This window comes from Gopherus flavomarginatus, chromosome 1 (genome assembly GCF_025201925.1).
Source record: "Gopherus flavomarginatus isolate rGopFla2 chromosome 1, rGopFla2.mat.asm, whole genome shotgun sequence".
Lineage (NCBI taxonomy): Eukaryota > Metazoa > Chordata > Testudines > Testudinidae > Gopherus > Gopherus flavomarginatus.
Genome location: NC_066617.1, coordinates 107,762,612 through 107,778,149, shown reverse-complemented (window position 1 = coordinate 107,778,149; position 15,538 = coordinate 107,762,612). Strand labels below are relative to the sequence as shown.

General features: G+C 37.6%; 1 protein-coding gene across 3 annotated transcripts in view; it reads left to right on the top strand.

Annotated features, from left to right (window-relative positions):
• Window positions 1-15,538, top strand: part of MYBPC1 (myosin binding protein C1) — a 113,403-nt gene that overhangs the window by 33,330 nt on the left and 64,535 nt on the right. For 2 of the 3 annotated variants that reach the window (XM_050945497.1, XM_050945509.1), the window contains exons 2-8: window positions 377-430; window positions 2,408-2,449; window positions 9,895-9,933; window positions 11,294-11,329; window positions 13,917-14,021; window positions 14,713-14,861; window positions 15,275-15,392. In XM_050945497.1, the coding sequence (XP_050801454.1) occupies window positions 377-430; window positions 2,408-2,449; window positions 9,895-9,933; window positions 11,294-11,329; window positions 13,917-14,021; window positions 14,713-14,861; window positions 15,275-15,392 (543 nt within the window). The remainder of the gene's footprint in view (window positions 1-376; window positions 431-2,407; window positions 2,450-9,894; window positions 9,934-11,293; window positions 11,330-13,916; window positions 14,022-14,712; window positions 14,862-15,274; window positions 15,393-15,538) is intronic. The other variant, XM_050945502.1, reaches the window with a different exon arrangement.

Sequence of the window (15,538 nt, the reverse complement as noted above, 5' to 3'; positions counted from 1 at the left end):
CATTCTTATGTTCTTAAGGCAACTGGTGATATTAGTTGTAGAAAAAGTGTATAGAACTGCTAACGAGATTCTGTGTAGTAGCAAATTGGCCCTGTTATAATTTCTGTCTTTTTTTGTACAAAATAAAAACCATTTAAATATAAATCTCTAGAATAACTGGTGTCATTATGAAGACACAATACAGAGAAATTACAAATGACATAGGGAATAGGAAAGATGTTTTGTTGTAAGTATCAAAATATAAGCTGATTTTTGAGGTTTGGTTTGAAGCCTTAAACTAACCTTGAATGTTTCTGGTTTCAACAATTATACAATTAAATGTATGAAAAATATGTTTTTTACTTCATATTCAGCTTTTTCCTTTCTTTATTTTCAGAGAAAGAAACTAAAGCAGAAATTTTGCCACCTGCAGAAACCGCGCCACCTGCAGGTTAGTAAAGGAATTGCCTTTGTCACCTGATTTGGTCTGTGGCATAAACAGAATTGTGTGTGTCTGGACTGTGCTACAATACTGTGGTGTCTTTTGTTATTGTCTGACTGTAAATAAACAGCTGATGAACAATAGGAAGTGAGCTTGATTTAGTAAGGTGTTATCTTCACTTACCATTCATATAGGTTTGCCTAAGAATTTCTAATTTCTCAAGCTTGATGTTGTTTAGAGGAGAGCTGGTAAATATGACACTGAAAATATCTTTCTGGCCACAGTCATAGTAAAGGGATGATAACATTTGGGGACTTGATTATGTTACCCACATTCATGTTGTTTCTAAACAAAAAGTCCCATTCATTTCCCATTGAATGTACTACTCAGTGTGGATAAGGGTGTCTGAACCAAACCCTTACTGAATAAGGCTTCAGATAAATATGAAGCTTTGAACATAGCTAGCCCCTTTTCTCTTGTGAGAACATGAACCGTAGAAGGCCCAAGCACTTACGGTTTGATCTTCATGCTCACCTGAACTACATTAATAGTCATAAAGTGGTATAACTATATACCCCATGTATTTGTTTGGTTTATTGTTGGATCAATTCTAGTTTCTAGTCCCATCTTGGACTGCACCTCAGCTAGTTAACTCTCATCCAACCACCATACTCTGTTGGGCACTAAGTAAGTCATTCAACCACAGTGAGGAGGTCAGATTTGATAGGAAATAGAGTTGAGTGTCCTCTGTGTACTGAAGATACTACAATCCATACATCCTTGCAACACCTCCAAATGGCCCCATAAACAAATTGAACAAGATAGTTAGCAAAATAGAATCCAGCAAAACCCTGGAATAGAGAACCCTTTTGCCAATTAAGAATTTACAAAAACTAATCTCTTGGTTGGCTGAGACAGAAAAGATGAGTAACTCAGGAGTGACCCTATCTATTCCTGCTATGATCTACATTAGCACCTCACTGCCAACAGTAATGAAAGAATCAGTATGGCTATTTGGTCTTAAACCCTCCCCAGGAAGAGATGTCAGATCATATCTCCAACACTATCTGTCTGTACTGTACACCAACTTAAAAACAAATTGACTGGGGTTCAGGAGACCTGAGGCATTTAGGTACTATCAGAATATGACAGTATCGAATGCCTGATCCAAAGCCCATTGACATCAATTGGAGTCTTTCAATTGGCTACAATGGGCTTCAGAACAATTCCCAAGAGAACAAAGGTCTAACAATTGCTGCTTTCAAAGAAGGTGTCATTTTGCTTCCTGTAAGGGAGGCCACAACAATCCTCTTCAATAGTACATAATCTGATAACATATCAAACACAAAGTGCATGTACATTATTCTAATATGTAACATTTGGTATGGTGAATTATAGCTACACATTATACAATTACCAATAACCCTAAGAAATAGGCTTTTTGCAAGGATTGAGTCAGAGCTAGTACAACCTAGTAGGCGACCTAGGAAGTCGCTTAGGGCACTAGGATTGGGGGGTGGCATTTTCTTCAGCAGCCCCGGTTGCTGCCAGCATTTAGGCGGAAGGAGCTGGGGCAGGGGAGCATGGGGAGGGCCGCCTGCAGCAAGTAAGCGGGGGTCGGCACACAGGGGAACTCAGCTTAGGTGCCACAAGCCTGGGAGGCGGGAGAAGTGAAGTGGTGATGGCATGCTCAGGGTGGAGGTGGAGCCGGGGTGAGCTGGGGCGTGTGGGGGGGGATGTGCCTCAGGGCAGAGGGGGGTGGGGAGCTGCCACGGGGGGGCACTTCAGGGTGGCAGCTCAGGGACGGGGGAGGGCGCAAGGTGGAAGTTTCACCTAGGGCACAAAACATCCTCGCACCAGCCCTGGGTGGAGTGGGGAATACACGTTTACATGACCTAAAGCTTTGTTGTATTCTTTATAATGCTGTGTAAGTTTTTCTTTTTACTTTAAGATTCTCTCAAAAATGTACTTGTACTTCCTACACAGAACAAAAGAAACCAAAAGAGGATGGAACCGAACAGGCTAAAGGTGAGTGGACTGTCATATCCCAAAAGCTGGAAGCAGGCAGAGCATCTATAAATGCTATAATGATGCTAGATTGTTTGAGCTTTTTTCAGAATTTTGGTGAATTATATTACAGTAGTGTGGTTTGAAGCTTCCGGGATTTTTTTCTGCATGACTCATTGAGCACAAGGAAATTATGCTGTTTATGTGTTTCCTTCAAAATTCTGTAAACAAGTATGAAACTCACTAGCCTTTATTGAGCTATACTGCGTAGTAACCATGATTAGTTAGATAAAATGGTCCATTTTCCTGGATCAGATTTCAAATGATTTGCATGAGCAGAAAGCCATCTTCAAATGAGCTTTGACAGAAAGCTGTGACATTGACAGAATTCAACAAAATTTAGGTCAGTGCATACCAGTAGCTCTTGCATGAGGTGGGCAATCTCATTTTATCATCCAAAGCTGTTTCTATTCTACCTTAGAACCTTGGTATTTCATGCTGTACATTTTCATCAGACATCTGGTCAACTAAGTCATCTAACTTTCACATATTCTTTTGTAAAGGAATCATCTCACTTCATTATTTTTTCTTCATTTAGGGCCAAATGATAAACCCCAATACATGTTCTGTGTTACTGCCTTACTTGAAAAATCATCTACATGGATCCAACAAACAGCTAAATTTTCAAGATACATAGCTATTTCTGCTACTTAGCTGCAGTTAGAATCTGGCCCTCAATTAGTAATTCTTCCATTTAGGAACACACATTTGGTGGGACTGGGTCAATTTCTACCCTTTTGTATGAAAAGAAAGATCAAATATGGCACATACTGTGCATTATTCTGTACTCTCTACCTGAGTAGAAGTAGAACAGTTCATCAGTTCACTTTGAAACAGACAATATAGTTTATTGATTCAAGTATGAGGTTTCTGATGCTGATAAAAAAAAATCTCAGTCAGACTAAGATCTGTTTATAGTTGACCCAACATTTTTTTCATTATTAGGAACAGGCCTTGAATATCTACTCTGACTTCGATCTCACCTAGCTGGAAGCTTATAGATTTGCCTTTTTAAAAGACTAGATGTGATGTGGCATCTAAGACTTGTTTACAGATTAATTTGAAAAGGATGTGGAACAGTGCATGGCCATTTGTATCAAGAAAATCTGAATGCCGATGTTGAGAATGAATGAACCAAATATCACTGACAGAATAAACATGCTGAACTTAGCATCAGTGCATGCTGCTAACTGTCTTCCAGTAGTGCATCTATTTTGTTACAAAAATATTTTGGGAAGGACTTAAATCTGTCATTCTTGGCAACAGTTTTATTCAGGAGCATTTTTGCAGTCCAGATAGGTAGAAACGGAAATGAAGATTTTTGCCTTATAATAGTCTAGCAGTTGTTGGTTATGACTGCTTGAATTTTGACCCGGGAAAAACATTTTGCTCCTGAATTGAACATCTATAATATCTTCCCCTCTAATTCTACAAGTCTATATTTTGCTGAATTAAAAAGGCATCTTGGCAAGTATCTCATTGAACACTATTGTACTATCTTTTTTAGACAATCTATCTTGCGGTTTTTGAAGCTTCACACTAGCAAAGAATAAAGAGATTTGCTGAAGAGTAGGAGTTTTTCATGGGGCTGAGCCATTTACTTCTAGTGCTTGGAATGGTTTTTAAATTTAAAAAAAATGTGTGAGATTCTACTACACAAAGTAAAAGTTGAGGTGCTTCCACTTTTAATCACATTTCAACTAGCAACAACCACTAAAGTAAGAGTTCCAAATAAGAAACTGAATAGTTAAATGTTAGAAAGATTGTGGTACTGATAAGTAGAAAAGATTCTCTTCTCATCCATCATGGTCTAGTGGAGCTGTTCCTTTACATAGCAGCACAGATGTCATTGTCAGTAAGATTCAGAGCATGCTGAATGAGTTAGCTGATATTATTAATTAAATGTATTATTATTTATATTGCAGTCTGAACCCCAGTTCCTGTGAACCCCAATCCAGGGCTAGGATTCCATTGTGCGTAAGGGAAGAGGGTCTTTAAGACTCTCATGTTCATCTCTTAGAAGAATTTTGTATATCATATTCTTTATAATAACAAGCATAGTTCCTGAATATTAGAAAAAAAGGCCTCTCTCTTCCCCATTTGCTGAAAGTCATGTTATATTAGAAAAAATATATTTTAAAGGGCTGTTTACTAACAAGGAACAGGGAGAGAGCCAGCCAACAACTGGCTTTTGTACTACTTAGTCCAGGTTGGAGCTAAAAACTGCTTCCATAACTTTGCAGGTGGCAGTTTTGGGGTCTTCTCTGAATTATGTGGGATGGTGAAGGGTTTCACATCTAGACAGCATAAAGCATGGGTACTTTGCAGATCAAACAAATTCTAAGATATTCATGATAGTTCATACCAGCCACCCCTCCTCACCCCCCCACCCCCAGTATATGGGAAGTTGTCTGTGTGCAGAGAAGTCAGTTTGTGCATGAATCCCACAGCCAAGCAAGAAAACCTAGGCCATATTCTTCATAAATTCCAGATTATTTTTGTGGCATAGAGCCAGCAGTTAGGCAGAAAAACTAAACCTACCTGTGTGTCTGCTTTACTATTCTGTTATTTGTTGGTAGTTACTGTCTGTCCATGGTAAAACATTTGTCTACCTATTATGTTATTAGTAGGTCTAGTAGAGTTGAGAAAATGGGTTACACCATGTGAAAAATTCTTTGTTCTCTTTCTAGGTTTTTCACAGGAAATGATTAGTTCAGAGCAGTGAAAAGAAAATTTGCCGCTCCTGTATAATTTTGCCATTTTCACAGACATCTGAGTTGTGTAACTGGAAGATTCAGAACTCAGATGTAGCTACTAAGTATTCATTTTATTTGCAGAACACGAAGTGAATCAGCAGAAGTTCCGCCAAACTTATAACCGTGTCATCTTATACTGATCCCATTTTCCATTTTTTCTTTTTAAATTTAGCATCTTATATACAAAGTATTGTTATCATGATTTTCTCAATCTAAAAACAGTTTGCTTATTCCTTTCTTTAGGTACCATCCAGCCATTCAGGTGTCTACTAATAAATTTCTGCATATTTCACTGATGTGCTTTCTCAAGGTTCCATCCAGCCATCTACTAAAATGTCTGCATGTTTCATCCCTGTATTTTCTTTAGGTTTCACTAAGCCTTTCATCTATCTACTAAAACTTCAGTTCTTTCACTTGGCTGCCCAGCACCTTAAGTACCTAACAGTTCCTGTGCAGTTTAATGGGAGCGGCTGAGTACTCAGCACTTTGAAAAGCGAAACAATCTATTTAATCAGCTTAACTTTAGGCACAGAGTTTTGAAAATCTTGGTCATTGTTAGGACTACATTGTGCTATCAGTTACAACCAGTATAAATCTAGATTGACTCAGTGAGTCTAATTGGAGTTACTCTAGGATTATCCTAGTAAAAGTGAGAAGAGAATTTAACCCAGTTTCGTTGTGACTTTATAGTAAATTTATGTTAATTTATGTACATTAATTTGAATACCTAAGATTGTAAGGATATCCTCCACTCCCTCATAATCTCTAATTTATTAATAGATCTATAATCTCCCCACTAAGTGTTACAGATAATCAGTACATGCAATTATATATATATATATAATTATCCAAATGCTTTATGACTCATATTGTGTTAGTGTAAGAATGCACATTCTCATCGATTTCATCTCACTTTACTCCCTCCCTATTTGTGAAAGCTAACATCTTTAAATATAGTTCTGTTCATATTATTATTCTTAAATCATATTAAGGTCAAAAAGTGTTTCTTCCATGACACAGACTGGATAAAATATAGCTCTCCATCAACCTAAGCAAAAGTATCTGAGGTTGCCTGGGTATGACTGGGAGGAAATTTTGGCCTGTTACATGTATGGGTCTTTAGCTTTTTTAGATTGCAATACCTATTCTTCACTTGCCTGATTTGTAGCAGCAAATATCCAAATCACTTGCTTACATTACCAAACTTCCTGCATGACTCAGAAGTCAAGTGTTTCCATGTTCACAATAAACAAAAGTATCATGTATTTTAATGGTGCTGTTTTGTATCTGCTCTCTACTCATTTAACCTTTTCTTCTGTTTTACAAAAGTGACAATAGTGACTCCAGATTTAAAATAGTGTTCAGTTTTCAGTTAAAGTAAAGCATACATTTGTTTGGTAGACATGAGAATATATTGAACAGAACTAAAATCACTCTGTGTGTAGACTGAATTTTGGGGGAAGTCTGATGTGAATTCCTTCAATAGTTAGGAGACTGAATGACTTCAAAAAAAATAGTTTAGAGTTCTTTTTGTGAAGCATTCTGGTTTAGAAATTATTAAGGTGTAACACTTCAAATTTCCTAGAGATATAGATCTAAACAAAATCTCACATAGGCTATCTATCTATCTATCTATCTATCTACTTTATGAGATATATGTTTATTTCTCATGAAAATTAATATAGAAAAGATTAGATGTCAAAAGCTAATGTACAGAGTTTTACACAAGAAAACACTCCTAGTTTCAGGAACGTTATATATGAGCCTTTTCTACAGAGGCACAGGTGAAAATAGATTGTTATAGAGGATTGACTCCCCAATAGAGCTCCAGGTGCTGCAGAAGCAGGGTAGGTGTTCCAATGTAGCTTAGTGTTGTATACACCTTCTCTAGAAGCATACCTCCTAAGGTGTACAGAATAGGGATTCTTAGATCTGTAGTGGGACTCCCCTCCTGTACATCTTGGGAGCTGCACAGCTTTTCTGCTATCCCATTTGCACACCGTGGAAGCCATGAGGAACCCAGCACCATAGAAAATGCAATACATATGGCACACAAAATTATCTGTGCAAATTCAATTTTAAAACTTTCAGGGCTCCTTATGTGGTTTTTCTTCTTTTAAAAAAGTAGAAAATACCAACACAGAAACCTTTATTAACTTAACATTAAGGTTGCTAAAGTAATAATTATATTTTTTCAGTAAAATACAGAACTGTAATAGTACTATTTTAAAAAAACCTTAAGAATTAAGAGTCAGATTGTGGAACACCCTCTCCTGTGTGCACAGGATGTAAGGGGGAAAGAGTAAGACCACACTCACTCACCTCTGAGCAACCTCCCTGCATCTTGACTCCTGGCATAGTAGGGAAAGCAGTGTGACCAGTATTCAACACCAGTGTTCAACACCTGACCAGTGTTCAATCATCCTATCAAACAAGTGGGTGAGGAAAGGTCCGAAAGTTAAAATCTTAGTCTCACTCCCAACATGTTGACTGTAACAAATTATTTACCCCAGAACCAATTCTAAGCCCTCTGGGGCTGCTCTGGGAGCTGCACGGCTACAGACCACCTCATTACACGGGACTGTGCCTAAAGGTACAATCTAGCTGTAGAAGATCAAGGATTATATATGTAAATAGGCATTGCTAATGTATGTGTACCATTGAAAGAGTATGTATGCATGAGTGTGACTTGTGAGTCAAAGTTAAGGTGGTCACATTTTCACATGTGAATGCTGTCAGAAACTGAACGTGAAGGCAATATTTATTACCTTTCATGTTCATTCCCACTCTTTGTAATGTTTGAAGTTGTTCTGCTGTTGATCCTGTATTATCTTTTTTGTGGAAGAGTTATATTAATTACTTCAGCAACCTTTCATCCAAGTTATCAGTGTTATCATTTGCTTTCTGTAGCTCTGTTAGTTGAGTGAATCTCTTTACAAAATTAAATGAGACTGTTTTAATATTTCCCTATAACAGAAAAGTCATATTTATCTACCTTCATTGAAGTTCCGGGCTATGTAGTTATATGAGCTGTTAGTTACCATAAAACCATTTATAGTAGTTCCTGAACAGGAGGTAACAGGTTGTTATATTAGGCCGATTTGGAAAACATGCAAATTTTATTTAACTTTGTAAAGTTAAATAAAATAAAGTTCATAAAGTTAAAGATGCACATTTTATTTAACATTTATAGGTACAGTAGAACCTCAGAGTTACAAACACCTTGAGAAATGAAGATTGTAACTCTGAAATGTTCGTAACTCTGAACAAAACCTGATAGTTGTTCTTTCAAAAGTTTACAAATGAACATTGACTTAATACAGCTTTGAAACTTTACTGTACAGATAAAAAATGCTGCTTTCCCTTTGTTTAGTAGTTTACATTTAAAATAGTACTGTGCTGTATTTGCCTTTTTTTTACTTGTTTTTGTCTCTGCTGCTGCCTGATTGCGTACTTCCAGTTCCAAATGAGGTGTGTGGTTGACTGGTCAGTTCGTAACTCTGGTGTTTATAACTCTGAGGTTCTACTGTATGTCTATATATCTTGAAGCCATAATTATATCTAGTTTGTTCTAGCCTTTCAACAAGTACACAGGTAAAAATTATATTTTTCTACTAAAACCCATTTAAAACACTTATATTTACGGTCTATTTTCACCAGAGACTGAGCTCTGTGTGTGTTCTATTCAACAGCTAAAATTCAAATACAGTTATTAGCTAATGAAAAATACTGTACTGTTGTAGAAAGTGCCATTTATCTTGCCACTATGGTCTCCTCAAATCATGAATATTGTCACTAGACCTTAATATCAATATTTTAATGACTTTCATAATTTTTCAAGGTTTTTATTATTTATTATTAATTATTATTATTTATTAATGGCATAGTATATGAGTTAACATTTTAAAATAACAGTACAATTGCTAAAATAGATTATAATTCTTAGGAAATAAAGTGTTAATACCAAAGAGTGGAGCCATTTATTCAATGTTTATCAAATGAAAACCAAGTGAACTGATAATGATTCAGTACTTGAAGTGTTACCTGTATATGGAAAAAACTGAGTTGCTTAATCCCTTCATTTTGGATTAATCTTCTTATGCAGGAGTTACTAACTGTGTGTATAGTGGTGGTTTTTTTAAATTGTAGTATGTTTTGCGTGTCTGAAATGGTTTAGTTATGTTGAATGTATATGTGGTACGCATTTTACTTGCAGACATGAACGTCAGCGAATCGACATCCTCTTCAGAAGGTCAGATGTGTGGTTGACCTTGATTTCATTTTTTGTTCTTTTGTATTCACTGTGGATTACATCTCTAACAAACAGAATCACTTAAAAAACTCCCATATAAATCCATATTTTCATAATAGATCACTGTTCACATCCCATTATTTTATTTATTTATTTGTTTATTTATTTATTTTTACTTGCCTGGAGCATTAAGGTTTACCATTTCAGCTACTGAATTACTCATCGCTTTATTCATCAGTTTTAAGTTTCCATTACGAGTGTTTCCAACTATCATGATTCCTCCCCCCCCCCTTTTTTTTTTGCAGGTTTCACATTTTCGTTTGTTTGTACTAAAAAGGATAATCTACAGTGCTCTCTTTTTCTTTGTATAGTATTTTTATTCATATTTCTTTTTACAGATGAAGATGACAGTGCTTCAGTTAATGCTCCACAAGCAGGTTAGGATTATTACAGTGCTTTTTTTCCTTCCTCTTTAGAAAAAAATAGACTAGAAAAAAATAGGTCCTGATTTTGTAGTTTGCACTTAAGCATAAATTCCATCAACACAGAAACTTCTTTAGATACTTCAGGTGAAATTCACCTCCCCATGCAGTGGGCCAGTGCAAGGCTTTTACAGCACTGAAATCCCACTTGTATCTTCTCTTAAGGACTTAAGTAAGACTTCACTATTTCATAGCAGGTGAAATGCTCAGCTGCTTTGAAGGTCAGGCTCTATATGCATTCAGCTGGAGGAATACAGACTGCATTTTTAAGGTTAAACCTGAACCCAAATTTCAGAATTATAATTAAACTAAATCCTTATGATTTAAAACTAGTTATCTCCACCTGATTGGATGTCACCTTACTTAGGCTGCTTACTGATGCCACTGCTCTACCAGTCAATCAGAAGTCAGGTGGCTTTAATTTTTCGGGGCTGACCACTAGTCAGCTGACAAATAAAAGGCCTTCAAACCACAATCACTGAATGAAAAGCAGCAGTAAAAGATGCTGCGTAAGGTCCTAGTGTCACCAACTTTGAGGTGTTGCTGAAACCTCATCCTGCCCACACACATGCTTTCCAACCAAGTTTTATGTTAATTTGTTTTAAAAGGAGTGCAAACCCTTAATGAAACCCAATGATGGAATGCCTAATGATGCACATCAACTTATTAAAGTAAGAAATGCTGTTAATTATTTTAGTTCCCTTAAGAAATTATCAACTTTTACACAAACCACCTGAAAATGAAATTTTACAGGGGCCAGATCTTCAGCTGAAATCAGTGGAGTTACACTGATATGTACCAGCTGAGGATCTGGCCCTTAATTCTAAAAATAAAACTATTATTTTAACCACTCCTAAAAAGAACCCTCAAAATTTCTTTTCCATTATTTCTCTGGACTTTGTTTTTCAACCTGAGTCATTATATTGTTAAACTTCAAGATACTGTCCTTTAGGATGAATAATGCACTAAAATGTTTTTTATTATCTCGAACTATCCAGAATTTTGAGGAAAGTATTGGCCTTTTTGCATCCTTCTAAAATGGAAAGGAAGCCTTGCACAGAGATGTGTACTATGTTAATTACATTTTCCCGTGTTGAATACAGAAACGGAAGAAAGATAATTGAGGTTTAGACTCAGTTATACACTTTTCATATTCCTGTATTGAGACATCTTCACATGATTATGCTCCTAAATTTCTGTTCTACCTCTGCAACTTGCGGTACAGTTCTGTTTTTTTTAAAGAACCAGTAAACTCTAAGGTCAATTACACTGTGATCTCTAAACTAGGATCATCCAGGTTACTCTTTCCTTTCAGATGGGACTACTCAGTCAGCGGAGAGAAAAGATTCAGGTGAGACCTCCTGAAAAAAAATAGAAACATTCCAACTCTAACATAGTGCAATTATTATTAATTAATTATTTCTTGGCACTTATTTACCTTTATTTTATATTACAGTCATTCATATGCCATTAAATCTTAACTTTTAAGTTGATTTTAAATGTCAAAGAAAAGGGGTTACTTGGGAAAATCTACTTGGAAATTTAGAAATAGACATCTCTCTTAAATGAAATGTGCAGATGGGACTTCAGCCCCAGTTATTTACCTGGAATAGCTGAAATCTGTGAATCTTTTTATTAAAAACCAAACACATTATGATTTTATGTGATCTTCTTGCATATAGAAATTTTTTATAACATTTTTGTCAGAATCACATTGTGGTTTATTAGGATTGCAGCTGGTTTCACACTAAAAATTCCAGTACCAGACACTGCCATATAAAGAATTTTCACTAGTGACCCTTTCCCATTTGTATTTGTGTTGTGGTTTTGTATGTGTACCAGAATACTACATATACAGCATATAGATAGATACATCTCTCCCTATACATTTGTGTATGTATGTGCATGTGTATATGTGTGTTTACATGTGAGCAATAACATAATTACATGTGCAGTAGAACTCGATACTCCTATACATTGAGTTCATTAAGAGACAAAGCTAAAAGCCTAATTCTTTTAACCATCCTAGAAGTGGAGTTATTTAGCATTCCTGTACCTCCTGAAATGTGTTATAGCTTTTAATAAAACAAAAACATTTGATCCTTTTTTCCACAGTTGACTAATGAGCAGTGGCCAATGTAGTTAATGTTACATATCTGTGCAATGTTAACTTTCACCAGCCAGCATGATTCCTTCTGTAATAATCCTTTATACAGTGTAAAAACTATGCTGACATCTGACGTGATCTTTTACAACAGGTACTGTACATGAAAAGGAACTTTTTATATTAGCAACAAGGCATAACAAAATATGAATTATACTGCAATTTGTTGTGCCTGTTTGCAGGGGCGGCGCCAGAGTTTTTGGCGCCCTAGGCGCAGGGCCGCGGGACCAGCTGACCGTCCGCAGGAACGCCTGCAGCAGCTCCACTGGAACCGCGGGACCAGCGGACCTTCCACAGGCAAACCTGCGGGAGGTCCACCGGAGCAATCTGCCGCCCTCTCAAATCCTGGTGCCCTAGGCGATTGCCTAGGTCACCTAAATGGAAGAGCCGGCCCTGCCTGTTTGTTAATTGTAAGATCAGAGACCGACGGCCTTTGAACACACTGACCCAAATAGAGTGACCAGAAATCCAGATAAAATTGGGACTGTCCCAATATTTAGGCATTTGTCCCGCGGTCGGGATGCAATTTGTCCCAATACTTTGCACTCCGATGCTTTGTTTTATTTTTTGCTCCATTCAGGAACAATAAGGAGGCATTTCTGACCCAAAGAGAGCAAAGAAATGGCCAGTTGTGGGGATAGACCAGTATTCATGTTCTTCTGCACAGATTGTACTTTCTGACATATATGCCTGGGCAGCCCTAATTTTACTAGCTACATTCATTACCCCCACTCTGTGCTAGCCCACCCACCTCAGTCTAAAGAAGAGTATATATCATTCTTACTGCACACATTCTAACTCAGAATATGAGACACATGTTTTACCCTGTCTTTAGGAGGAGAGACTGTGGCCCACAAATGTTTTCTTTGTCACTCTCCATAGGGTTTTCCACTGGGAGTCAACTTTGATTCCTGCCAGGGCTCTGAAGGAGTTGTCAGAGAGGGAGATATTCTGGAGACTCAGTACATACATCCTTTCTCACCATTGCTGCCCACTTTTGTCTCAGAACTCCCATTGACTTCAACAGGAGAAGGATCTGTACCTGAGTGTGTGACTTAATCATTTGTGTCTGGCTAGTTATTCACCTATAAACATCAATCTATGCACAGGGCTGGCCTGAGGATTTGCCGGACCCAAACTCTCAGGAGGGTACATGTAGACGGAGGCTGGTAGCAGTGGTGGTGGGGTTCAAAATCAGGCTGCAAGTTGCTGCCTCACTGGTTCTATCATGGAAGGGAGAGATTGAGATTGAAGAGTGAGCCTCTTCCCATCATTATCTCACTGGCAAAGGGGAAAGATTAGTTTGCATGAGTTGCTGAGTGAGTGCAGGATTGAGGGAGAGCCACAAAAATCATGCACCAAGTGGTCATACTTATCCTGCTTGTGCCTAAGACTGGCTGTGCCTTTGGACCTTCGAGCCGTGGTTTCTGTTTCTACAAAGCACTTTCGTGGACTATACCTATAAAGCCCTCATGGCTGAACATTATTGCAGTCCAAGTTACAAAAGACACTTATACCGTCCATCTGCCCAAATTCCTTTCCCAAAAAGTTCCATTTTCTATCATCACATAGATGATATTTCGATAGGAAGTGTAGAGCATGTGACAGCCCCGTCCCTGACAGTGGGTGTCACTGAGAGTAAGGGAACGGAAGACTTACATACCATTGAGGATGCCTAAAGGTTTAGAGCGATTAATGAACTCAGGTAAGTGTACTTTGGTGGGAGTGAACCATGCTTAGACGAATGATATTTCTCCCTCTCTCTGCATATTAGTATGGTCTCTTGGAGATGGAACTCCAGAAGAAACAGAGAAGCATGACGATTCCCAGAGATCCACTTTATTTATTGAAAAACCACAGGGTGGTTCAGTGAATGTTGGTAAGTGGCTAGAATCAAATTAAATATGGGGGGGAGGGTTTATGATACAGATAAATTCTGACAAGAGGTGCATTTCACATAACATTTAAATTCTGCCTTCAGGCATGTGCAATTCCTATTAACTTCAATGGGAACCGCACAGTCCTCTTTAAAGAAGGAATTTGCCCGGTCTGTGAAGAGACTATTCAATTGGTTAATACCAAGACCAAATTTAGATCTAATAATTTAGTCAGGGTGAAAGCTGGAAGTTGTGGTCATTTGGAGAGGATAGGTGATCGCCTGTACTACTCTTAGCTGTACAACAGCTGACACCATGGGAGAGTTTCAGAGATTGTTGTTCATATGCTCTTACACTTTCTCAGTCTCTAACTAGAAGAAAGGATTTTGTGGGAATTTTTAGAGCATAAACAAAACTAGGGACTGGAGAAATAGGAACTAGACATGTCCCTCTCTGAAGCTCATCAATACTGGTCTTTCAGGCAGCCATTTGGGGTTGCCATACAACCTCACTGTCAAGTCTCTTTCTAACGGTATAGCCACACTGCATTGTGAACCTGGGCTCAGACTCAGATTTGAGTCCAAACCCCTCTACCATCCACACAAATCTTTCTATAAAAGAAACGTGTACAAATGTGACAGGCAACCACATTTTCAGTAATGACTGAATTATTATTATTTTCTTTTTTTAAAGGAGAAAATATTACATTTATAGCCAAAGTAGAAGCCAAAGATCTTCTTCGAAAGCCAACTGTAAAGTGGTTCAAAGGGAAATGGATGGACCTGGCCAGTAAAGCGGGCAAACACCTTCAGCTGAAGGAGACATTTGAGCGTCATAGCAAGGTACAGTTCTGTTTTTCTTTTTTAAAGAGACAAAACTTGAAGCCTTAAAAACCATTTTTAATCAGTCATTCATCTAAGGATGGAGGGCATTGTGGTTCAGGCATTGGATAGAGACTCAGGAGAACTGGGTTCAATTTCTGGCTGCACCGTACATTTCCCTAGGATGTTGTCTGGTAAGGATCTGATGCATCATGTCCCCTGGCATAAAACAGGAGCTCCCCTGAGTAATAACTTTGAAAGAGGGTCTCTGAATCACAGTTCCTTTCCAGAGTTCCTCCTGGGCAGCAGAGCTCTGCATCACTCCTGACACAGGCAGAGAGAGTAAACTCTCCATTTAGGCCATAGCTTTTAACTTCCTTTTTGTTCAAATGTATCCTAAACTAAAATGATTATATTTCGCATTTGAATTTCAGGTTTATACGTTTGAGATGCAAATCATTAAAGCTAAGGAAAACTACGGCGGGAACTACCGATGCGAAGTAACATATAAGGATAAGTTCGATAGCTGCACTTTCGATCTTGAAGTCCACGGTAAGATTCCCCTTTTATCCACTTACAGATTTTTTTTCTCTTTTTACAACAAATATGGTATAATTGTATTCTCATGCACAGTGAAGGAAGTTTTAATGTTAACTTTTTGAACACAATGTCTCCTGAGCAGCTGTGATTTATTTTTG